The following is a 26,641-nucleotide window of genomic DNA, read 5'->3' as shown; positions in this document are numbered from 1 at the left end:
CAACACTGGAAATATCAAAGTAATATAGTGCCATATGACAATGCAGTAACATGGATGAATCTCACAGTCAACATCTTAACCTTGGAGGTAGTTACACAGGTGCCATCACTTTGTAAAGGTTCACTGCACACTTACGATGTGCACTTTGCAGGGTGTATGTCATACTGAAATAAAAAATTCAGTGTTTAAAAAAAAAAGAAAAATGAAAGGTCCCAAGCGCCCTGCAGGCATGGGACTGCACACGGGGGAATGCACTGAAAGCTGGTGTGAGACACAGCTGGAGTCCCAGGAAGCACCCCCCGCTGTCCCCACACTTCACCTCCTCACCCCAAGGAAAAGACAGGTTCAGTGTCTTGATGGACTAATTAAAGGGATGAGTGAAGACTTTGAAGAATATTATGATAAAAAGGAAATTTCGGAGAACAAGAAAGAACCATAGGAAATTAAAATCATGAAAACACAGGTTTTTTTCAATGGAAGAACTGGAAGATAAAGTTTAGAAAACCTCCTAGAAATAAAGAAAAAATAAAGTAGAAAATAAAAGAGAAAAGACAAAATTAAAGGAACAATCTAGAAGGTCCAACATCCTATTAACAGGAATTCCAAAACACATAAATATTTCTCAGTATTTCTCAGAATATACATTTCTAGACTGAAAAGTCCCACTGAATGTCCAGCACAATTTAAAGAAAAAAAAGTCCTCAAGAAAAAAAAAAATCCCGTAAAGGATCAAGATTCAAAATAGCATTCGACTTAATATCAATTCTGAAAGCTATAAAAATAGGACCCTGGAACAATACCTTCATTTTTTTTTAAAAGAAAATTGCTTCCTATGTAAAAGAATATACTCAGCTAAATTATCAATCACGTGTAAAGACTAAATCTATTTTTCAAACATTTAAGGTCTCAAAAATGTTTCCTCCAACAAAACTTTAATAGGGAAGTGACTGAAAGTTTTCTGTGAAGAACAAAGACAAGGGGTCCAGAAACAGGGGATGCTACGGATGAGAGGCCAAAAGAAACCCCAGGAGGCTGCTGAAGGCAACGCGCAGGGCAACCGCGCAGGACTCGGATATCAACCAGTCCAGAGAATGGAGAACTCCAGGGAGGAAACAGCAACAAAGAGTCTGATCGCCCTGTGAGGAATTTTACAAACCTGGCAGTGTTTAAGGATGAATTAGGGATGCATACAGAAAACTAGGCAAGAGAAAAAATAAGGAGACTATTGATTCCAAAGAAAACAGAACTGTGGGTGAAATCAAGGCTCAGTAATTAGATAGGTGTGAACAACATACTGCAGCAAAATTACTGAAATCTGATTACCCATTTTCAACAAAAATCATAATATCACTATCTGGAGTAAAGACCGAAAATATTTATGTGAGGTAAATCTTCGTTTCTCTTAATAAGAGTCAATTCTTTGTTTAAAATTCCAAAATTAAAAGTACAAGTTGAGCATTCCTAACCCAAATATCTGAAATCCAAAATGCTTCAAAACCTGAAACTTTTTGAGCACCAACATCATGCTCAAAGGAAATATTCACTGGAGCACTTCAGATTTTGGATTTGGGATGTTGAACCAGTAATTATAATGCAGATATTCCAAAATCCAGAAAAACCCAAAATATGAAGCACTTCTAGTCCCAAGCATCTCAAATAAGAGACACTCAACCTGTAATAAAATAGGCTTGTGTAGAAAAATGGGAGAAAAAAGACTAGGGAGGGAGCGAGCAAGAAAAAGCCAACAGTTTTTCATGCAGACTGTGTAACACTTTAAGAATTTCTAAGCTATGTATCTACATTTAATTTTTTAAGTGTTTTAAAGAGCAAATTTGAGGTGAGGAAGTAGAAGCAGAACACAGCACTCACTCCTTTAACAGGGCTTCACTATACTTTTGAGCACCTGCTCTGCATTCTGCAGGCTCTGCGGGACACAGGTGAGAGGAGACTGGGGAGGAAGAAGCATGGGGAGAGGAGGTCTGACATAGGAAGGCACGGAGTGTTTGCATGCCACGTGGAAAACGCCCCTGCCAAGAAAGACACAGAAGCTGCAGCGACAACAGGAATCACTAGAGGAAGGAAGAGTGGGGTCCGCAGCTCACCCAGAGCCCTGGCCTTGGACGGGACCACTGAGATGTGTAGGAAGGTGCTCAGGTGGACGGGTTCACCCAAGTGTGCACCTCTGTGACTTTGGGTCTGCCTACAAGGTGCAGTGGTAGGTTGAGGCAGGGGACTGAGCAGGGAGGTAGCTTCCGACAGACAGACAGGATGAGGGCGTTCCAGGGACAAGGAAACACACAGGGCATTTGGGAGAAAAGTGAAACACGAAATCTGGTCAGGACATCGGTACATACACAGGTATAACTGCAAAGGCAGAAAACGGCTGCTGCTGTGTAAAGCACTAACTGCAGGCACAAACGCACAGTAACAGAGAGCATCACTGACTGCACCTGAACACATCCAAATTATCACTGCACTAAATCTCTAATGCAGACATACACTATGTGATAGAGAATGAGCATATTTCAGTTACAAAACTGCCTACATACGGTTCATATACAACGTTAAATAAAAGGTAGACTAATATGATTTCTATGTGGTTCAGGGAGTTAAGCTTTTTACCTTCATGAAACCCACACGAGCTAAAGGCACAGAGTTGATCGAGTCTTTGAATACACTACACAGTCCCTGACAACCAAAACAGTAAAACTTTCAAGCAACACAGATGACTTTAACACGCAAGAATTTAAAAGCGAATCAAAGTAGGAAACAGCTTCTGACTACAGCAGTCACTCAGGAAAATGCTTACCCGAACCCACATGGCCTGTGTATTTGACAAGGCACTTCCCTGTCTCTATGCTCCACAGCAAAGCCGTGTGATCTGCAAGATCAAAATAAACAGTTGTAACTTAGCCATCATCAATGTTATAGTCTTTTTAATAAAGTAAGATAAATACTCTAAAAATGAGAAGTTACAATACACTAATATCTCTTGCAACTTTGATTCTGCTACTCTGTAAAATTCAACTGATTGAAGACAATGCTTCCAAGATCGAAGAGGCTGTAATTTATCTGAGGCCACAGACCGGCAAATGGACAGGCAGGGACTCAATTTCCTAGTTCACTACTACATTGACCGCATCATGCTCGAGACTTACAAACAGAGATAATTTGCATCACAGTTTCAGTATTTTACTGAAGTACTAATAGTTTTCAGAATATCTTCCAATATTCAAACTCAAATAGCATCCAGATCCAGTTACAAATTATTTAAGATAATAAGACTTCCTTTGAGCCTTTCCTCTTATAGGCATAATTTTTTAAAAAACAGTAGATATAATAGAAAAATATAAAGTAAATGCCTATTATCCCAATGAAATTTCAGAAATATGAGAAAGAACCCTTTTTCTCTTTACTCTTTTTTTAATGATGATTTCTAAAGTTTCAAACAAGAGAAAGAATTTTCTTCAACACTAACTGGTTAATCATTTTCTATTTTGCCTTTAAAAAGCAGAATCTAGTGAGTGAGTAATTAATTTCTCACAACCTAGGAAAGTCATTTTCAACAAGTGAGCACCATCTTGCACTTCAGCAACTTCTGTCTGGAGGGATGTCATGTCATGCCACCTCAGACACCCCACCCCTGCAATTCCTGGAGGCAAACCCTGGTGGTGCCACCAGCACCCACTGCCGGGTCGACTCCCTGATGACGTGCGTGTTTCAGTCGTCACCACAGCACTCTCCCCCAGGTGTACCACGCTAATGGAAAAAGACTGTCAAATATATGTGCAGATCACAAGCACACTTGGCTATGAATAACAACAACCAAGACAACCAAAAAAAATCTAATGTTTAAAAAATATTCCACTTTCAAGGAATTCCTTGACACAACTAAGCTAAATGCACCCAGAACAAGCATCTCTTTCCTCAGAGATGCATGTCCACTGTTGGCACGGGACCACAAAAGGGCAAGAGGACTGCAGGCCTCTGTACTAAGCATGGCCAGCACCCCTGCTTCAGTTCTAACGATTCCCATCACACTGTTGCCTCCGGGGACATCTCCAGCAGTCTGTGTCAGGCAGAGCCGCATTTCAACAAGCTGGCTGGATCAGAGTCCGACTCACCAGCAGACGCAGTCCCGAGTACCACAGGCTGTGTCCTGGCCACACTGACATCCCAGATGCCATCCCTGTGCCCGATGTACTCCTTCACAAGCTGGCAGACGGCCCTAGACGTGGTGGTCTTAAAGCTGGAGACAATCTAAAATCAAGAAGAGGAGTATTTTTAAATATTTACTGAAATAAATTTTTCAAAGTTGAAAAAGGTAAAACAGAAAAAGATGACTTGAAAAATGCATAAGTCACTGCATAGAATGTATAAAACACCAAAGCAATACAATACAAGCAGAACAGAATGAAAGTGTCCTGCAGGGCAAGGATGGGCTCACACCACAGAGAATAAAGGTCATGAGAGAGCTTCTAGGGCCCCACGTCATGGTGACAGAGCCAGGGAAGTCATGTCTTAGTATAGAAGAAGGGCATACTGAGGCATTTCAAGTCGCTCCTCCACAAATCCAAATCGTCAGACAAAACTTCCAAACTCTTTTAAAAAAAGAAATAGCTAGCTATCCAGCCAGACACGAGAAAGTCAGGAAGGATACCCCAAACAGGTAACACTAATTACTTCGATCATTAGGGGACTTTCACTTTTTTGTTTTTGATAACTTACACCAAACACATATCACCAGGAGGAAAAAAGCCCACGGTGGGGGAGGACCAAAAGACGACACTCTATAACAGAAGAGTAGGTTGTTCAAGATAGTTTATTGAGCACTTGCTCAGAGCCAGGCATAGGGCTAGAAGGGAGGGACACAGCCGCGTGACAGTTGGGCTCCTCGCCTCTCGGAAGCTCACAGTCTAATAAAACAGACACGAAAACAACAAAAACACTGAGGCACACGTCGTGACACACTGTCTTGTATAACAATACACATGACAAACAGCTCTTGTCTTCTCTGATAAGGAAATACATGAAGTGAGTGAGGAAGAATCTAATTAAACACAAAGATTTCTTCAGAGTTTGGTTTTTAAATTGCTCTCAGATGAGAGAACTTCTTTTCAGCTTTTAAGTAAATCAGAATAATGTAGATTATTTAAATAATGAAGCCATACAATCAAGTGAAAAACAAAAATTGGTAGCATTACACACCTTGTTTTAAACATTAATTTAGCAAAGCCCTGAAAAGCATATCTAAGTTCATTCTTACATACACATATTAAAAGCACAATCCACAGTCACGGCCACATCAATTTGGTATGTGCTTCAAACTACTCCCCAGATACAGTGAAAGACCAAAACTAATGCTTGACAGGAGACCGACATTTTTACCCATAACACAACAGGTTCCATTTGACCTGGTTTAAGTTCAACAGGAATTATAAAAGGACTCGTTCAACCTCAAACCCATCATTATCTTTTCTTCTTGAAATTAACATCCTGTTTACCCAGGGAAGTTATCCCTCTGCAATATCGGAAGATGATCTGCCTACACAGAGTGCCCTTCGGCTGTTAAACAGTATTGTAACATGTTAGGAGAGAAGGTGAAGAACACACAAAACTTCCCCATAATGAGTTGTAGTAAATTTCATTGTCGACATCACTCCCCATGTCTAACATAATTCCACTGGAAGAAACAAACCCCTGGAGAGCACCCTTCACCTAGCCCATTTGTACAGTTAGAACAGGAGGTTACTGCGGGGAGACTCCAGCTGCACTTCTGGAGGGATTGGGTGCGATTTTGGAAGCAGATGACATGCTGTTTATGGATATGGCAATAAGTCATTCCATGTGTTACTTCCAGAACACCCATTACACTTTGGCTGTCTGTCAGCTTTAACTCTGTTCTTGAAAACGCTGACTTAGGCACGACTACAAAGAGGCCCCACCAAACAGACTGAATTACTTAGAAGAAACGTTCACAACAGAAAACAGTGGAATGAAGCAAAAAATTGATGCTATGCCTGTCATCCTAAATCACGTTAACTGAGACACAACCTAACACACTTCTTTAAAAATTGGGAAGAGCTTTTTTGACAATAAAAGATACTTACCTTTATAAAAATATTTGCAAACATTTTCACAAGGTTCTTTAAACTGGTTTGCAAGTCAGACTGTCTTACCTGCCTCCCAATAAAGCATTAGAAATATGTCATTAGCGACCCATGAAGGGGAGAACCCTCTCCTGAGTATACTACACTTTTGTGCTCCCCATCTCACCAAACACGCTACCTGACTTTCAGAAGGAAAGTAACGAATCTAGACTGTAGCGTTTTTCTTGCTCCATTCATGCTTAGCTTTAATACCAAGAATCCATGCTGCAGCTGTAGCACAAATCAGAATATATTCTGTTACCAAATAATTTCAATTTTCAGATGGCTTGTATTTTCATTATTTTTTAAGATGGGTACACAGTGTGCAAAATGCTATAAAGGTCACTAGTAATACGTTTCTTACAAATTCAGATGAAATTCTAGCATCTAAAATGACTTGGGCTTTAAATATCTCTAATACATTTTTTAAAGCAAAGTATTATTATACACACCTGACATTTGTCAAATCTTATTTTTTACTGCTAATGGTAAAGGATAACTTTATATAATCATTTTTTCCTCTACTTCAGAAATAATCAGAAAGTTTTGGAATTCTAAGACCATACTTTGTATATATACAACTATAAGCACCAGAATAAGCAATATAATTCAAGATAATGTAACAAGAAGTTAAATGAGGAAGAATATAACTTCACACTTCATTTTGAAGAAAAAGTTTAAAGCTAATTTATTAAAAATATCAGAACTAATAAATATAAGCTAGACATTATATGACAAAAAAATAAATTAGCAACTTACATTCATGATGTTATCAAAGGAAAAAGTAGAAAATGCCAGCGATATTCAGATTTTCTTTAATAGCAAAGAATTATCAGACTTTCAAATAAGGAGAAATAGCAGAAAGACTAGTCTGCTCTATCAATTGCAGTTAATCTCACTACAGATGTCATGCTGAACTACAAGCTCAAGGAACTACAAGCTCAAGGAATTAAACTGGAAAAGTAAAAAGCTAACGATGACTGTTGATGTCACCACAGCAGACTCACTGCAAATTTCAACGCTTTCCCTCAGGTTTAGCAAAAGGAGTATACGTTCACTGAGGGTAGAAAACTAATCTTTTGTATACTTGAAATGCATACAAAATTATCTCAAAATATTACTTCAGAGTAATACTCCATCATAGTTCAATGAATTCCAAAAAATTAAATACTTGCCATTTTAAAAAGATACTTAAAAAAAAAAAATTCCACAAATGTCCCTACATGCCCTGGAGACAAATCTTCATTTCCTGATCTCACTCAGAAAACTGAGGAAAATAAGATAATGAACTAAAATGTAACTTTAGCTCAGAACATAATTTTAATTACTGTATATTTTTCATTAGCTTTCTGCTAATTCAGAGCCTTTATATCTAGCCAGTTAACAATAGAAAATATATTTCCCTCTAAAGACAATATATTTAATAATACATAATATATTAATCTCAGTAAGTATTAGGGCAAGTTACTGTATTAGTATTTGCATACTGTGGTTACTTAACATATGATATTCCCTTTAAAAATTAAATTTTCCTGAAAACCAGACGTTTATCTTTCTCCATCACACATTTCTAGCTGGAAAATATGCAGCTTGAAGTACACGTCTGCACACCGCAAGCACCACACAACAGGCTCGAGGGCCAGCGCCCTGCGTACCTTGCTGGTGGAAGCCTTGTAGGTGGTCTTCAGCTTCTGAGAGAGCTGGCTAGTGCTGTGACTGGCTGCAGAGACAGAGAAGTGACAGTCAAGCGTCAACACCACAGCTGGACGAAGTGCACCTTTCATCCCACACAGGAGAAAGTGAACTCCCAAGGGCACATCTGCCATGTGACCCCAGCCCCTCGCTCATCCTTCTTCTAGACCACCCCTAGTCACACGTTTCAGGTTCTGCTGACAGCAAACAGCAAGTAAGCCAGTGTCCTTCACATGTCCTCTGCAGGACAACACTTTCTCTTTCCACACATACCCTGCAGGACAACACTTTCACAAGCATCCACATTACCTTTTGTCTTAAGCTGGCCCTTACTCAGTTCTGCCCCATCAATCGCTTGTCCTTCAGCAGCTAAACGTTCGTTAAGAGTATCAATTTCTCTACGCACTGGGAATAAAAAAAAATTTTTCAAAAATGTAAAATGTGGTTTTACGTTTAAATATAGTCACTACTTTCAAAATTTGCACATGTTAAACTGTTACCTGTTAGTATTGTCTAAACACAGACATATATAACATTCTAATAAGCAAGATCACAATTTATAGAGTTACTGAAAAACTCAAGACATCATTCAAGATACCATCCTAAAAATAAAAGCTCATACACTCTTGCTACACTATGGAAAATGCTGCTCTCACAGTTTCCTTTGTGCTTGATTCTGTGCACTTAAAAACATTATTCTGACACCAAAATTCAGTGAAATCTTTACAGTCTAGCTGGGAACAAACTATAACAATATGTAACTACTGATGTGTGGTATCACATCACCACAACCTGATGACTGTATATAACAAGGACTAAAAATTCAAGAAAAGTTTTGAAAATCAAATAGGAGCTCCAGAATTATAGGGAAAAGAGAAGTATAAAAAGGGAGGACATCAGCTATCAAGTAGAGACAGAGCAAAGACACTGAGAAGCGAACTGGCCCTTCTGGTTATCTGTCCTGTGGAGCTGGCCCGAGTACCCGGCCAAGGACACAAGCCTACTCAAGAGCCACCGCTGGGACCTGAACTGCACAGACCCACCCAGCTCCAACTCTTAGGCCCTTGCCACTACACCACACAGCCTCCCAGGATGTGCAAGCGGCAGACTGGTCTGGCCAAAAGGTTCGAAGGAAAGAGCAGAATGAGGCCAGGTCAGGAGAAGGCTGGGGCAAAAGGCTCTAAACAACACCCGTCTAAGCAAATTGCCCTTTATCTTACAGGTAGCAAGAGCCACCAAAACCTTCAAGCGCTAGACAACATAAACTCAAAGTACAGTCAGCATTAGTAATTCTTAATCTTATAGCTTCCTGAGCAAATTGTATGAATTCATAAAACATAAGGCTTTAATCACAATGGAAACTTAATAATATTCTAGTCATTAAAATTCTGATACTTAAAAACCCTCAAAATCAGATGCAGTACATGTACCTAATTTTTATTTTATAAAAAGTTGAAATAATTTCTCCCTCTGTAACTTTTCAAGGTGAACTTAAAAAAGAAAGAGAATCCAGTATTAAAATGTGAAATTTTCCAACAGCAAATTTTTAATGACATAGGATTACCTTTTCATTATTGATCCAACCACGCCACTTAGTTATGGAGTGAAAAAGTCTAATAATGCAAATGTTATTTCTTGTATTTTTTTGGAATCAACTTGTAAATAAAGCATTAAACACTTCTTCAGAGGTACATTTGCACAATATAAATTTTATAACACAAACCCAATAAAAATAAAAACTGGCATGCAACAAAGCAGTAAAAGGAGTAAAGGACACACTACTGGCTTCTCCCTAACACCACAAATGAACGAGCTCAAGCATGGAGGCACGTGGCCTGCTACGGACAGACCTAAAACTAGAAGTAGACCGCTTAAGTTTACAGAAATGATCACCAGAACTAAACACAGAAAAATACAGAAAATGTTTCCCTTTGAAATATGCGAGGGGTAATGGTAGATATCTTTTCTTTTCATACTTTTTTTTTAAGTATATGTAAGCTTTACTTCCAAAAAAAAAAGCTAAAGCCAAGTTAATTAAAAATTCTTTTGCTTTACCTTTATTAAGTCAGGTAATACATACATTTTAGGAAATGTTCAAATGACAGTATATTATGAAGAAAAACGTGAATCAAAGTTTTCTCAATTTATAGTATACTTGGTATAGAAAGAATTATAAGATGCATTTATTTTCATAAAATCACAATTTGGATTGGTAGGTGCAGTAGGCCCATGCCCTAAGCCCCATACCCTGCTACCCCACAAGGCACAGAAGGACTCTGCAGGTGGAGAGAATGCCCTGGATTGTCCAATCAGGGTGGGTCAGAGACAACAAGGAGATCCACCAACAAGGGAAAAGGGGGCCATGTGCCTAGGAGTACAGCAAAGGGACTTCTGCCCTAAACTACAAGAAAGAGAATTCTGTTGCTATCCAAACAAGGCAGGAAACGTTCATCCCTAGAGCCTCCAGGAGGGAAGCACAGCTCTGCCAACACCTTCACTTTAGTGTGGTGAAAATCATGCCAGCCTACAGAACTGTAAGATAATACATTTGTTATTTTATGCCACTAAGTTTGTTGCAGCAGAATAGAAAACTAAGACAGTGATAACTGTCATTCACAAACTTTACTCTCAAAAAATTTCTATGGATAGGTGAAAAGTTATACAAGTATATTAAGATAGATACTCACATTCTAAGTTTTCAATATAAAGGTTTTCAAATTCTCTTTCTATTTGACCAAACAGTTCCAGAAGTGTACTTCGAACCGCGGAAGGCAGTTTAGAATCCTATAGAAGAGGAAGATTTTGTTTAAAATGAACGAATGAATAGGAGACTCTAATACCAAATACCAATATTCATTTTTAAAAATGGATTACCTTTTAACCTAAACTCCTATTTTATATCATTACATATTTTATTTCTTATACATAAAATGCTTAAGGAATTTAAAGTTTCAAATTTCTACAGAGGAAACTATAATCAAATTGTATAAATAACTACCTAGGATAATATGGGATTTAAAAATAAGCACTTCTTCAAAATAACATAATTTTTCCCTTTACAAGAGAAAATGTAAGCTGACCTTATTAAAAAACTTCCAAATTTGGAGAAGGCAGTTCCCATAAATAAAGTTATATCATGAATAGCTTTCAAGCTCTATCACATGCTATTATAAATGTATTTTGATATGCTGTATACTAATAGAAAATGTGCCTTGTTAGAGTTCTCATTATGTCCACTGTGCTTCAAGCAAAATAAACTGTAACTCTACTTAATACCTAAAAAACTGTTATGAAGAGGGAAAAAAGGGAAATCTCACCCAAAAGAACAACATCTATCAGTTAAGTGAAAACATTAATTTTCACATCCCTGGCTGGGCCCCCCACCTCATGCCCTACACATCCTGTCTCACACCAGCAGTCTCCATTTAAAATGTCAGGGAGACAGGAGGAAGCAGAATCTCAACCACACCCTAGGCCCCAAGCAGGCTCACCAGATATGCACTCTGCCTGTACATGGCCCATCACTAGGAAACTGCTGGGCTCAAACCGGTTCTAACCTAACCTCCCTGAGAGCAGGGCCCGCGTAATACCGTGTATGGACCCCTGTGAGGAAAACAGAGTAGTTTAGTCAGGCCCCCTTGCCTTAGGTCTGGTTGGGGATGGTGCAGCACATTCTTTGTAAACAAGTTGTGTGTGGGTGGAGTTAATGTGCAAGTGCACCAATATATCTTTTTTAGTTTGTTGCTATTGTGTGTTCTTCAGAGTTTGTGGAGCAGCCACCTGAACTGCTCATTGGCAGAGATCTCATGTCTAAAAATAGAAGGTGTTTACTATGCAGGCAGCTGCTCAGTTTTTCTTTGGACTTAGCCTGTAGCAGTTGAGTTTCTGAGTTTCTCTTTGGACTGCCTGGCTCTTAGACGTGTGTGTGCTGAATAAAACTTACTATTCCTTCACCTACAGCTCCAAGGGCCTATTTTCTGGTTACCTAGCTCATACACCTGCATGTGAAGGGTTTGTGACCTAGTCTGGACAATGGGCTTGAAGGGTCTGTGAGCACCAGACCCCATCCTAGCTCTACAGCCCCACACCCAGCAAGCAGGGTAATTTTCCAAAAAAGATTCTCAACAGATATTTCTAAAACAATGTTTTAATACTTAACTACTGTCAGGGTGATTTTCTAAGTGACTTTTCAAACTTATACACAGCACAAACTTTTTGATGTTTGATAAGTTGCAAGTTAAAAAGATACACAATTTTTATTAGATTCCTTCTCAGATTAACTTCTTAGAAAGACAAATTTTAAAGAAAATAACAGCATTTTAGCAATATGCATTTTGCAATATCACAGAGTTCTCACATAAATTTTACAAACTACTTTAAAAACTATACATGTAAAACCACTAGTTTAAAAATTGAATCTGGTAGAACTGGTAACACAGTCTCTCCCAACATCACTCTAAAACATCAATGAAGAACATGGGAAAAAAAGAAAACAAAATAATAATGAAAATTAAAACTGAACCATCAAAGGGAACATTCCAGTGACTACAAGATGTGAGCTTGTGCTGAACTGAGAGCCACATCAATGTTCAACTCTCCGCCTGCCTGTGGTCTTGGCTACTCCCCTCCTTCTCCATAGAGAACTCCCTCCTCCCACAGTGTGCCTCCTTAGCGAAGCCTTTCTCACTTCTACACGAAGCCAGTCTCCTCCAACACATGTCAGTTCCTACTCATCTGTACACATAATGTTTTAAGGTCCTTATTACTCGGCAACTAAAATGTTATATTTAACATTTAATATTTAAATGCATCTTAATTTAAAAGTAATCACTATGGAAAACAAAGCTGAGATGTCAGCATTAACCTCAATTTATATTTTTTTTAAAAAGATGATGAAAAGGGCTGGCCCGTGGCTCACTCGGGAGAGTGCGGTGCTGATAACACCAAGGCCCCGGGTTCGGATCCCATATACAGATGGCCGGTTCGCTCACTGGCTGAGCGTGGTGCTGACAACACCAAGTCAAGGGTTAAGATCCCCTTACCGGTCATCTTTAAAAAAAAAAAAAAAAAAAAAAAAGATGATGAAAAAACTAAACATACAGTGAAATAAGAACTTTCCACTAGGGGGCAAGTTGAGCCAAGTAAGGAGATGCCTCACAAAATCACTTCCCGGACTTCTCCATCAGTACTCCTTTTCTATGCCGTTCAATTTCACAGACCCTGAAAATAAGAGGTGTTGAACTTATGGTACCTCTTGGGAAAACTGAAGACAGAAAAGCTGCTATGATTTAGTAAAGCTCTTAAATGAATGTGCATTTCTTCATACCAACACTGACATACACCTGAAAAGCACACATGTGCAGGAAGCAGCTCAACAGGACACAGCAACACTGTGTGCACACCTAGATTTGCAGTCCTCTGCAGCAATCCGCCCATCCCCAGCTAACCACTACTCTCCAGTCTGCCTCAGATGTATGAATCTAAGACAAAAAGCTAAACCTAATGTAATATCTCATTCAGAGCTTCCAGTCAAGATGGCAGAATAAACGGTCCCCAGCGTCACTCTCTCCCACAAGTCAACTAATTTACAACTATAAAAAAGCAACAACACCCAAGCGGGGCCACTGGAGCTCAGAGGAAGAGGAGGAGAGACCTGTGGAGGGCATGAAGGTGGGAGAAGCCATGATGAGAGAAAGAAAAAACTTCTCGGTGCATTTCGAGCCCCAGCTGCGTCCAGGCTGGAGCTGCTGAGCACATGGAGCAAGAGCTGGCAAAAGCCGCAGTTGTGCCCTTCAGATGGGCTTGCTTGGAGGCAGAAGGGGAAAAGAGGGCCTTGGTGGACCCCAGGACAGCAAGACCACTAATAGGGTTCCCATGGACCCACACAGGAGTGAGGAGCCAGAACAGCTGAAAAGGGGGAACCATTCAGAGGCCAGTGAGTCATCACAAGGGACTGGTGCATGACCCATCACACGGGAAGTGTTTGGAGTGGGGGATTGGTGGCGGCAGGCCCACCGAGGCAACATTGGGGTACTGCATGGAGAGCTGATCTGCACCCCAATCAGCACAGGCCCACTCAGTGGAGACAAGTCAGGAATACAGAATTGCAGGGGTACAGTTTACTGAAAAGACTCAGGCCTAGACCAGTTTCCAAACAACCCAGGTGTACTGGACCTCACGAGACCCAGAAGTACCTATAAAGTCAACCATTAAAACCTGAGCTGCAAAAAAGCATTCCCCAGGGAATGAGCAGCAAAGCAGCAATTTAGGTCAACCACAGAGCTCAAGTGCTGGTCCCCACAGAAAGTTCCTCCAATTCAGAAGTAAGCAAAGGACAACAAATTAGTTACAGTGAAGAGTTTAAGTAGTGGAAATAGCAAATAATCCAACACAGAACTGAAAAAAAACAAAATACCCACAGACCAGAGACAAAATTTGATGTTAACTAATGAAGGTCTCACATCACCAAAGAACACCTATAAAACCTAGAAGGACCAAAGCCCCCTGGGCTCCAAAGCCAGAGAGGAGGGAGGGCAGGGGACCTCAGCCACACCACACCACACCACACCACCCACCACCCCCCGACACCCACAACCAGCCCAACGATGACCATTGAGCAGCCACAGAAAGTGCCCCAGGCTACTGAGCCAGGGCAGTGGGAGGACAGAGGGCCCTGGCCACACTGCCTGACATCTGCATCCAGCCCAGCAACAACCACCAAGCTGCCACAGGAAGAGCCCCAGGCTCGCTGCAGGAATAAGGAGGGTGCCACAGGCCTCAACCCCGGCCCCCTTCCTTCCTCCTTCTCCCACCCTATTTCCTTCCCCTTTCCCTCTGCCCCTCCCCATCAACTGCTCCACAACATCATCTTAGAATGTAAAAAAATATTAATAAAATAAACTTTAAAAAAATCTCATTCAGACTAATCTTCACTTTCTTTTTGGTATGGCTTCCCAGCAATTGAAAGAGCATGACCACATATGTTGTCCAGAAAATGATCACAAATTCAAATCCACTGGCGATCCACCAGTCCATGTTCTTACATGGTTCCACTTGCACCTACCATGCCAGCTGCTTGCACCAAACACTGCCACTCCTCCCTCCTGCTGCAGAGTGCCTATCACCAGCCACTATACAACACGCTGGCTGGTCCCACTCCAAAAAACTGTACTCATTGAACAAATAAGCACCATCTGGGAACAAGGGGGACACAGAAAGAGGGCCACAGGGGATTCAGCAGTTCAGTTTGGAGAATTCTGCATCACCTTCACAAGCGTTGACCATGAGATGCGATTACCTCCTTTGAGCTACATCACGATGGAGGACAGAGACCCAACAAGACCGAGAAGATCACATTTGGCTCATGTGTGAGGCAACACTAACACACCAGCCATAGAGGCTGTGGAATTCTCATTGCTAAACATGTAAGAAAACCTAAAAATTAAAAAAACCTACTTTAGACTGTTTACCTGCATTATCCAATATGGCAGCCACTAGCCACATCTGATTATTTAAATTTCAATGTAAAGTAATTAAAATTTTAAGAAATTAAAATTTGAGGCTCTGAGCCACACCAGCCACATTTCAAATGCTCAATAACCACATGTGACTTGTGGCTCCCATATCAGGTAAAGGAGATAGAGAACGTTCCCATCATCACGGAAGTCCAGCACAGCTCTGGTTTCACTCTCCTAAGTGCCGAAGCTCAGCTGTGTCCCCAAAATTCATATGTTGAAGTCCAAAGCCCCAGGACTCCAGAATGTGACTGTACAGTCATGCACCGCATAGCAATGTTTTGGTCAAGATGGACCACATGATAGTGGTCCCATAAGTTTATAATGAAGCTGAAAAATTCCTATCACCTAGTGACACCATAGCCATCATACCACTCATGGGTTTGTGGTGATGCTGGTGTAAACAAACTTACTGCAAAATATGTGGAGGAGGAGTGCCTAGCTTACCCATGGGTGACCCTCCCAAAGGCAGCTCAGACCTATAAGAAAGAAAGCCAAGCATTTGATACATTATATCTGACTCCAAGTGAAAGGGTTCTTGTCTACTTCAGAATTCTTGCATTTTTAAATGATTCCAACCCATCCCCACAGAAAAACAGTTAATAACACTTAGTTAATGATGGACCAGCGCCACTGTGGACACAATAAGCACAAAACAGCCACCGGCCTTGTCTTCCACTCCATCACCAAACCCCTCCCCACTTCCCTTTATGAGAATCCTCATGACTTCTGCAAAACAGAAACCCTTTTGCTGCTGCAAGGGCGCAATTCTCCAGCCTGGTTGCATAGCTTCATTATTACCATAATGCCCCTCCTTGATGGTATCAGCCAGCCCTTGGCACCCTATATAAGCTACCTCACCCCCACATCTGAGGCCATCCTCCATTCTGAGGGCAGCCCAGGGCTGCCCGCCACTTTGAGCGCAGCCCGGCAGATTTTCTTTTCCTTCAATAAAGCTTGATTGGTACCCAGCATCTCGGCTCACTTTCTTTCAGTTAACACTCACTGAATGCTTGCTGAGTGCCAGGCATAATCCCTACCTGAAGTTTAATTTTCATGACTGTGGGAGTGATAATTATTCTAATCCTCATTTAACAGATGAGTAAAGTGAGGCTCAGAGAAACTTAGTAACATAATTAGAGGTCTCACACTCATGCAGCTAGTGGCCAGTGCAGACAATAGGAAAATTCACTGAGGTTCACTTTCATAATACACTTCTGCACAATGAAACTGCCAGTAACACATTTCTCAAAAAGTTACCCCACTGTTTACTAACACATCACTGTATTTGAAGACAAGGTGTTTAGAGATAATTAAGGTAAAATGAGGTCATAAAGGTGGACCCTAATCCAATATGCCTGGTGGCCCTATAAGAAGAGATGAGGACACAGACATGCACAGAGGAAAGACCACGTGAGGACACAGGGACAGGGTGGCCATCTACAAGCCAAGGAGAGAGGCCTCAGGGGAAACCAGACCAACTGACCACTTGATTTAGGACTTCCAGCCTCCAGAACTGTGAGAAAATAAATTTCTATTGTTTAAACTAGCCAGTTTGTGGTACTTTGTTACAGCAGCCCTAGCAAATACACTAAGAATATCAAAGCTATTTTTATGATTTTACTTCCAACATAAAATTAAAATGTAATCATTTTTATAGAAAGTAGAACCAGATATTTATTTATTCTTCCATTCAACACATAATAATTGAATTCTGATTGAATATCTGCTTTATGGCAGCAACTACGTTGGGTTCTGAGTATGCAGTGCTGCCCCTATAGAGGTTACATCCTAGAAGTCCTGGGCATAAAGTTATCCACAAGGTTCTAACAAGATCCAATATTCTTATGAGCCAATTTCTCAGATTTAAGCCTTATTTTTCCTGCAGCATTACAGCCAATCAGTTCTAATTATCAAAGAATGGTTATAAATTTATATATATTTATATACATGTATAAGATATAGCTATAATTTATTTTAATATATACTTTTGTCTAGGTTCCAAAATAATATTCTTTTAAAATTCTTTTCATCTGTGAAAGAACTAGAAAAAGTATAAGCAGAACTTATCTTTATCAATAATATACTAGTTCATTTAATCAAAGGATGGCACACTCACTGCAGAGACAAGGCTAAAGCCAAGTAAAGTTACTAAAAGATCTAATTCCAAAAACTTCAGAGAACAGAAAGAGATCATTAAACTTACATGAGGCTTTTCTTTTCTTAAGACTATTAAAGAAAGAATAGCGTACTGTCAATGTATATAAAGAATAAAAACTAATCCAAACTGTCACATCTACTTCTTTTGGTTATTGAGTATTATGAATATGTTAACCCAGAAATCTAACTATCTCTTGTATGTACTGTTGTACTTGATGGTGGTTTTAATGGGATTATTTTGTGGGAGTTTGGGGAGGATCTTTTTTTGGTAACCCAAACATTTTTTCTACCCTGGTAACCATCACATAGTTGGGTACTTTCATAGCATTACAAGCACAGTCCCCTCTTCACCATGAGGCACTGACCAATACCAACTTACTTGTCCTTCCAACATCTCTCGTGGCAGCCCCGTCCGCTCCTGCTCTGAGCTGTTGGTTCTCCGTATGGAAAGGCTGTGTGATTTGCGCTTCTGCTTTGCTTGGCGAGCAGTGGAACAGCTCCCGCTTTCTGTGGGCATTACTTCCAGAAGGCAGTGTCCTGGTCCCTCCTGCAATAAGCTAAACAGCAGCAGGAAACACAAGTGTTTTATTTATGATATAGCAAATTGAAATAAAGGCAAAACAGTGGACAAGATATTACTACTTTTGATTACAAGCTTCCTTACTATGGTTAACATTTACTACATAATTTGGAACAGGACAAATTAAGATGTTTTAGGTAGAGACTGAAACAGAGTAAGGCTAGGCCTGTGAACCAAACCAACTCCATTGTCCCTGCAGAGGACACTTTGTTACTTTTCCACTCCTCAGTCATGAGACCCCCAGGGCAAATGATTACCCGTGGCCAACCCTGATAAAACAAACTGAGATAAGAGAGGAAACAGATATTTACTGAGTTGCAAAACCCCTCCCTAAGGCTTGTTTACCCTAACTGTGTTACGATTAACCTTAACACCCCTTTAGGAATTCCCACATGTGCACAAAGCTTCAAGATGGAACACTACAATGACCCTCCTGGGGTGACAATGATGAACACCACTGCCATCTTGGACCTACTGAGCATGCACTCCTGATGCAACCAGGAAGAACAGAATGTACTACTTCCAGTGATGCTGGCCTGCACCCCTTAACTCCTTTCCCTATAAAAGACCTTGAACAGCTCCCCTTGGGGGGCTAGCTTTACTGTTGCTGCCCACCTTATGCATAAGTCTATCTCCCTTTTAATAAAGCGTTGCCTGCTTTACTGCTGGGTACACTGTTCATTTCTATGACTTTGGAATATAAGAGCCTAATTTAGTCACCGGCAAAAACTGGAAAGCTTTGGGCACCAGAGAAGACTGTAGCTGCAAAAGGCAAGTGGCCACTGGGACTATTTTGCTCCCATGTCTCTGCTGCTGGTAAGTCTCTACTGGAGTCTCTGGCCTAAATTCTAACAAGGCAACGTTTTATTCTCTTTTACTCTTTTTCCCCTTTTCTTCCTCTTTAAAGTGACTGCCAGACAACTATAGCTTAAACTCCTCTCAACCTGTGAGAAGCATGCTCTCTCTGGCTGGCAGCAGTTTGCCCTGACAGATAACTAGCAGAGGTAGGAAGGCCAGTCCCACACCGTGAAGACCTTGCTTGAGCAGGTTCCCCCTGATGGGGGATTCACGAGAATGGTGGGGATTCATTCCCGTGCCACACAGCGACTGGAAGTCCGGAAGCCGCTAAAATTCTCTTTACCTTTCTCCGATTTTCTGAGCCCTCTCCTGCTGTTTGGTTGGATTATATCTGCTACTGTAAGTGGGGAACCCTGAGCATTTTCTGATTGTTAGACCTGCCTCCTTCCACCAGAGAAACTATCTTAGAAACTCTATGCTTGACTGCCTTAACTGCAGACTCTGGCCTCTGCAACTTTGCTTGCTTGCTTCCTGCACCCGCCCTCTATGAGATAACAGCAGTCTCACGTCCCCCAAGGGCCAGATGCAAATTAGGCTCCAAAAGTGACCAATGGACTGTGTCCCATAATCAGCCAATCCAAATTAGCAGGACTGCATCCCTCATTTACAGAAGAGGACCTGAATGGGAACTAGGGCGGGAAAAGGACAGAAATTTAGGCTATATAAGATGGCCTTTTCCTTTGTTCTGGGAGACACTGGTATAGAAGTCTTTGCTCCCCAGTGTTCTCCTTGCTTATAAGCAAAAGGGGCTCTGTAACACTGAACAAAGAGCTGCAACACAAAATAAAGAGCTGTAACACTGACACCAGTCTTGGATTCCTCTGTGCATTCGGCCCACAACACTACTATGTAGGTGCACCCTGGAGGGCTCCTGGCTATGTTTTGTTTCTGATTTTCCAAGCCCTCTTCTGTTCTGTATAGGTGTGCCCTGGAGAGCTCCTGGCTATGCCTTTTTTCTCTGATTTAAATCTAGTTGGTACTTTTCTTCTCTGTGCCGACAACAGTGGGGAGAACTGCTTTTATCAATTACTGTGTCAGAGGAATAGGTTGGCCCCACCGACTGGAACTAGGATAAACTGGACCCCACTGCTCCTCTTTTCTATTTGTTTGTTTGCTTGATTAGACATTTAGCTGAGTACCAGTAATCTAAATAAAACTTCCAATCCTTGCACCAAATTTCGGACTTGAAGGTTATTTGTTTAGTGTGAGAGGCAAGCCAAGCCTGGTCTGTCTGTAACAAGATCACTGCCTTTGTTAAAGAGGTAATTTTTTATCAAATTTCACTAACATGTTTCAAAAATCAAATAGCACAAAAGGGCTTAAAATAAAAAACAACTCTCCCTTAAGCCCACTTTCCCCCAGCTCAACCCACTCCCTGGAGGGAGCCAGTTTTAAGTGCGTGATTTAGACAGCAGAGCGGTTTCTGGAGTAGTGCTGTCCAAAAGAAACACGTCGCAAGTCAATATGTAATGTTAAGTTTTCTAGTGGCCACATCTTCAAAAGTAAAAACATGTGAAATTACTTTTAATGATTTACTTAACCCAATGGTCAATATAAAAAACATTAGATATTTTACATTGTTTTTGATTCCCTCTGCAAAATTCAGTATTTTATATTCACAGCACATCTCAATCCAGACTAGCCACATGTGATTAAGTCATTCAAATCTCTAAATAATTTAAACATAATTTACCAACTTTGGATATTTTCTGCTCATTTTCTGATATCCATTCCTCCTCCCAATATATCGCTACATTAGTTAATATAATTTTAAGAACTGTATTTACACATTACATCTTCCTTTTTCAACTACAGGTGTATCTGTTCCTAACACTTCCACAGACTTTCTATTACCCATCCCTCCTCCTCCAAACACAACCCTGTCACTACATCACTCACATTTGCGCTGAGCAGCAGCACTGTGCTTTGCTTTAACAAAATGCCTGCTGAGCCAAGCACTGAGCAAAGCAAAAACAGGACATTCCCGTGAGCTCTCAGAAGCCAATATGACGAAAGTTATCTCGATTTGGAAAGGAAAACTGGCCTAAATCCCAAAGTTAGGGGGATGATTCTACTAAATGAATGTATCAACACTACGGGAAAATATGCTGCCCTTTAAAACTGCTGCAAGGTCTATGTGAACATCAAAATTCCAAGCAGGCAGTTAAAACTGCAACTTAAGTTAAGACTGCATAACAGGTCTGTACCCCAAGACCTTCTTCACGTGTGTCCAAGCTTCTCCCTTGCTGACTTCTCACAACACTAGACGCAGACAGCAGTCCCTAAAACGGTATTCCTCTCCTCCTAAATGGTTCTCGTTTACTTAATAACTATACCTTACACTTTGTTAAAAGTTAATTTATGTACTATGGTATTTTAAGATCACCAGCATTCCCTTTTCTTTTAAACAAAGTCAGTTCGTTTTGAAGAAGAAAAACAGTTTACTCAAACATAAAGGAGAGTATTTTTAAAGACAGAATGTATTGGCAAAAAAAAAAAAAAAAATCTTTCATAAAAGTTATTAACATAATAACCAAGATTCTTTCCTATTTGGTTTGTTAAGCATTCTAACACTAAATATTGAGGCTGAAAATATTCCTTTTCACAGGAGAAAATATTATCACATAAAAATTCAATTCAATTTAGAGTTTTTAATATTATAATTAAGATAGTAGAAATCAATGAACTTAATCTTAGAATATGGGGAAGTCTATAGTTCTTTTTTCTAAATAGTACTACAAGAATGTGAGCACATACAGTTTAACTAGTTTTGTTTCCTTTTTACTATACACTATTGAGAATTCTCATATATAAATTTTGGTAGTAAAACTCTTTTTAAAAGCCAAGCTTAGGGGCCGGCCCGTGGCTCACTTGGGAGAGTGTGGTGCTGATAACACCAAGGCCACGGGTTAGGATCCTATATAGGGATGGCCAGTTAGTTCAATGGCTGAGCGCGGTGCTGACAACACCAAGTCAAGGGTTAAGATCCCCTTACTGGTCATCTTTAAAAAAAAAAAAAAAAAAAGCCAAGCCTAACCCAAAAATGTCAGAAACCTGGGTAAGTTTGCTTATCATTTATGTTTAAGACACTTATTAAAAGACTTAAGTTATTCATAAAGTCTAGTTATTTTTAGTTGTTCTTAACCAAAAAAGTCTTGTGTTAGTTACAAAGTCCCCAATTTACCACACATACCAGGATCATCTTTTTTAACTTTTTATTTTGAAATTAGTACAGATTCACAGGAAGTTGCAAAGACGGTACAGAAATGTCCCTTATTTCCCCAATGCTTTTACTGTATATAATTACAGCACAATTTGTTATTTTATCTGTTAATTTAGTTAAACCAGCAAATTAATATTGGTACAATGTGAGCATTTGTCCCTTTTGTTTCATATATAAAGTCCTATAAATACCACCAAAATCAAGATACAAAACTTTCCCATCACCACAAAGATCACATTCAGGCCACCCATTAAAGTCACCCTAACACTATTCCCCAGAGAAATCCCTAGCTCCTGACAAACACTAGCTTGTATCCATCTCTATAATTTTTCATTCTGAGAATGTTATACAAATGTGATCATTGATTTCATTACCTTTTGAGATTTTTTTTTTTCCCATTCTCAGCTCAATGCTCCAGATCCATCCGATTTGCTGCATGTATCAATAGTTACTTCCTTTTTATTGCTAGGTATTATGGACAGTATGAATGTTTAATCATGTTTGTTCAACTACTCGCCTACTGTAAAAACCTTTGGTTTTTTCCCATTTTTTCCTATTACAAATAAAATTGCAATAAATATACAAGTTTTTGTGTGAACGTAAATTTTATTTCTTTTGGATGAAGAGCCCAGGACTGAGACTGCTGGGTTGCAGGATAAATTTATGTTTAGTTTAAAAAAAAAATCTGAGATATAATTTACACACCACATAAGACACTCATTTACAGTTTACAATTCAATGATTTCCAATATATTCACAGGGTTGCGCAACCATCACCCCAAAAAGAAACCCCACGCTCATTAACATTCACTCCCCATTTCTTGCAGCCACTCTCCACAGCCAGCCCTAGGCAACAACTAATCTACTTTCTGTATATAAAAATTTGCCCATTCTGGCCATTTCGTACAAATGGAATCATAAAATATGTGGTCTGGTCTACCGTGACTGGCTTCTTCCACTTAGCACAGTGGTTTCAAGGTTTATCTATGTTGTAGCACATACTGGTAATCTATTCCCTTTTCTTGCCAAATATTCCAATGTATGGATATACCATATTTTACTTATCCATCCATCAACTGATGGACATTTGGTTGTTTCCATTTTCTAGGTTATTATAAAAATGCCACTATGAACATTAGTGCAGCATGCAAGTTCTACATACATGTTTCACTTCACTTGGGTATACACCTAAGAATGGAATTGCTGGGTCAGACAGTAACTCTGTGTTTAACCACACTTTGTTTTCTGGTTTTTGTTAACGAAACTGTCAAACTATTTTCCAGAGTGTCTGCATCCTTTCACTCTCCCATCAGCAACATATGAGCAACAGAGTTCTCCACAACCTCACCAGCATTTGGTACTGCCACTATTTCTAATTCTAAGTGTTGTGGTAGGTGTGTAATGTCTCATTATGATCTTAACTGGTGTATACCAATGGCAAGCGATATGAGGTATCTTTTCAGGGGCTTATTCACTAGTCATGTGTCCTCTTCAGTGAGCTGTCTCTTCATGTCTTTTGCCCATTTTCTAATAGAATTGTTTGGATTTTTTTTACTGTAGAGACTTAGGAGTTCTTTATATACTATAGAGCAGGAATTTTTTTGTCACATACAAGGATTTTTCACAAAGTTCACGGACAGCTTCCGGACAGCCAAACACGTGGAGGTTCCAGGAGGGTGGCACACTCTGGGAGGGCAGAGACTCCGTACCCCTTCTCCCATACCTCACCCTATGCATCTCTTCATCCATATCCTTTGTACTATCCTTTCTAATAAATATGTAAACTAAGTACCTGCTTCCTCGGGTTCTGTCAGTTGCTCAAGCAAATTAATCGAACCCAAGGAACGAGTTGCTGGAACCCTGATTTATAGCTGGTTGGTCAGAAGTTGCAGGACCTGGACTTATCACTATCTCTAGGTAGATAGTGTCAAAACTGAATTGGAGGACACCCTGTTGGTGTCTTGCTTGCCAATGGGGAGAAATCCCCACACACTAGGTCACAGAAGTGCTTTTTTCCCCATTCACTCCTCATTTGCTGTCAGGATTGGGGTTTGCTAGAGCAGTCCTGGCTCACGGAAACATATGGCTTAAACAGGTGGGGGATGAGGAAACTCTGATTCCTGGGTGGTCACGGGGTAACCCGGAATAGGGAGCTGCAGCTGTGCTGTGCTCAGTTGATAAAGGTAAAAGTTGCCAGTGGAATTTAGAGATGGATCTAATTCCCAGGGAGCTATCAACAGATGCATAAGGAAATGGAAATTAGTAAGAAAAAAAAAAATCCAATTCCTTGATTACTGTTACCTGTAATAGCTGAAATGAAAGAAGAGTGCTGGGTCAGACCACAATGCTAGACCAAGCTCAGATTTCAGTCGGGTTCAGTTTAGGTCAGAAACCTCAGAGCCACCCACAAAGTGAAATGTTATGCGGGGATAAAAGAAAGCACCTCCAAGACCCCTGGTTACTAAGAAGGTAGTTTACGTGGAGGAAAGGCAAGACCAAGCAATTACTGAAACCAGAGAGTATGATGTGAAGGAACTGTTTCATTTTTGTAGATCTGTACCACCAGCTCCCTGCAGAGCCTTTACTAAAATTGATTCTGAGAGTAACTAGTTTAGGGGAAGTATCTTTGGTTTTAAATGCTACAGAATGGAGAAGTATGTTTGGGTTGATGAAAGCCCCACAACTTGCCATGGAACATGGATGGCTGTATATGATCCAGACACACAGGAGGATATTCCCGAGAGAACAGCCAGCCTGGATAAAAGCCACTGTAAGGTCCGTTTACCTTGAGAAGGGGGCCTGCCCGATTCCCCCTGTGAATACTAAGTGGAGCACCCCAAATGAAGCAGCTGGCACACTTCTTATGCAAGCCACATGGGACTGGCTTTATGATGACCAGGATGTTCCCCTGCAGAATATGCCAATTACCATGGTAAATGCTGTGGTTAAGGGGGCCACGTTAGCATGGGCAGCCCATGTAATTTTACTGCTGCAAGGTAGAGATACACTCAGGGAAGCAGTATCAAGTTTGGTGTCTCAGCTTCCCCTCAAGGGTCTTACAGATGCTTAATAAAAAAGGGAGGGTGAATGACAAGAGAATGGCAAAAGGCAGAAGGGAGTCAAAGGACTGATCCCAGGAAGGTGGAAATTTTTAAACGTTTATTAAGAAGTAAGGTGAATAAAGAAAACACTTATAAGAGTGAAACTAAGTGGAAAAGAAAGGGGAGGTTCACGGGACTCATCCACAGCAGGGTGGAAATTTTTAGATGGTTTTTAAAAAATGCAATGAACAAAACGGAAGTTGATGGGTTTAAAACAAAGGTCTTAATACAACACTACCAAAGGTTGGATGGACCAAAGGGAGCCTCTTCTGGTCCCCCAACATTGAGGTTCCAAAGAAGTTTGCTGTATTTACCCCACTTTGAAAGAATCTGAGGGGCAGAAAGGCAGAGATTACAGTGAAAAAGCTGACCAACAATTGTCTGGGGCAATATTCAAGCAGATTAATCAAGATAAACACTGAAAACAGGCAAAGACCCAAAGCCTTTTGCACCAGAGAGTGTAAAATGGCCAGGAGGTGGAGAAGAAACTTTTCAGAGGCTCCTTGACACAGAAGGCCAATGTGCTGTGACTTCAAAACCTGAGATAAAGTCCTGGTGGAGGTGACAGGAAAATGAGGGATGACAGAATTAAAAGAAAAGTTCACAGGGCCGGCCCATGGCTCACTCGGTAGAGTGCGGTGCTGAGAACACCAAGGCCTCGGGTTCGGATCCCATATACGGATGGCCGGTTCGCTCACTGGCTGAGCGTGGTGCTGACAACACCAAGTCAAGGGTTAAGATCCCCTTACCGGTCATCTTTTAAAAAAAAAAAAAAGAAAAAAAAAGTTCACAGGAGAGTTGGTACATTTAAATATGCTTCATGTGGGGTAGGATGCTGATATAACTATGCAACTCTTGACAAGGGAGGAGTACACTAGTATGACAAGTATAATTTTTTCTTTCTTCTGCATATCAACTCAATCTTTTCCCCCCTACCTTACACAGTGGTCCTAGGACCAGGTCTTACAAGTGCTGGAAGCAGGCAGGCATGATTTCTAAGCAAGCTGTAACAATGTGTTTAAACCTTATGTCAGAATTCCTAAGGGCCTGATGAGGGTGAGTTATGCCTTCACCCCATCTGGCAAGATTTGGGGTTAACAGTGATTGCAGCTATATTGCCCGGTGGCAAACACAGCCAAATGTTCTGCACCTGTGTAACCTTACGGTGCAGGAAGGGGAAGAAATGAGGGGGAGGCACTTGGTAGACTAGCACTGCTGCCTGCAATCTAGACAAGCAAAGTTACTGAACCGAATGTCCCTTTTCCAAAGGTGGGAAAGTTTGGATATTAATGGACAGAAGGAGAAATTATAGCTGAGGGTAAAAAATGAATAAATAGGTAATAAGTTGACAGAAATCCAATGAT

The 26,641-nt window shown here is 40.5% G+C and overlaps 1 protein-coding gene across 5 annotated transcripts in view; it reads right to left on the bottom strand.

Moving 5' to 3' along the window:
* Positions 1 to 26,641, bottom strand: part of WDR37 (WD repeat domain 37) — an 84,067-nt gene that overhangs the window by 49,373 nt on the left and 8,053 nt on the right. For all 5 annotated transcript variants that reach the window (XM_063099839.1, XM_063099838.1, XM_063099840.1 and 2 more), the window contains exons 2-7: positions 17,895 to 18,072; positions 10,529 to 10,625; positions 8,151 to 8,246; positions 7,805 to 7,869; positions 4,125 to 4,260; positions 2,810 to 2,881 (exon numbers count right to left, since the gene is read on the bottom strand). In XM_063099839.1, the coding sequence (XP_062955909.1) occupies positions 2,810 to 2,881; positions 4,125 to 4,260; positions 7,805 to 7,869; positions 8,151 to 8,246; positions 10,529 to 10,625; positions 17,895 to 18,032 (604 nt within the window). In that variant the 5' untranslated portion in view covers positions 18,033 to 18,072. The remainder of the gene's footprint in view (positions 1 to 2,809; positions 2,882 to 4,124; positions 4,261 to 7,804; positions 7,870 to 8,150; positions 8,247 to 10,528; positions 10,626 to 17,894; positions 18,073 to 26,641) is intronic.

Source organism: Cynocephalus volans, chromosome 6 (assembly GCF_027409185.1).
Source record: "Cynocephalus volans isolate mCynVol1 chromosome 6, mCynVol1.pri, whole genome shotgun sequence".
Taxonomy (NCBI): Eukaryota; Metazoa; Chordata; class Mammalia; order Dermoptera; family Cynocephalidae; genus Cynocephalus; species Cynocephalus volans.
This window is presented reverse-complemented; position numbering and strand designations above follow the sequence as displayed.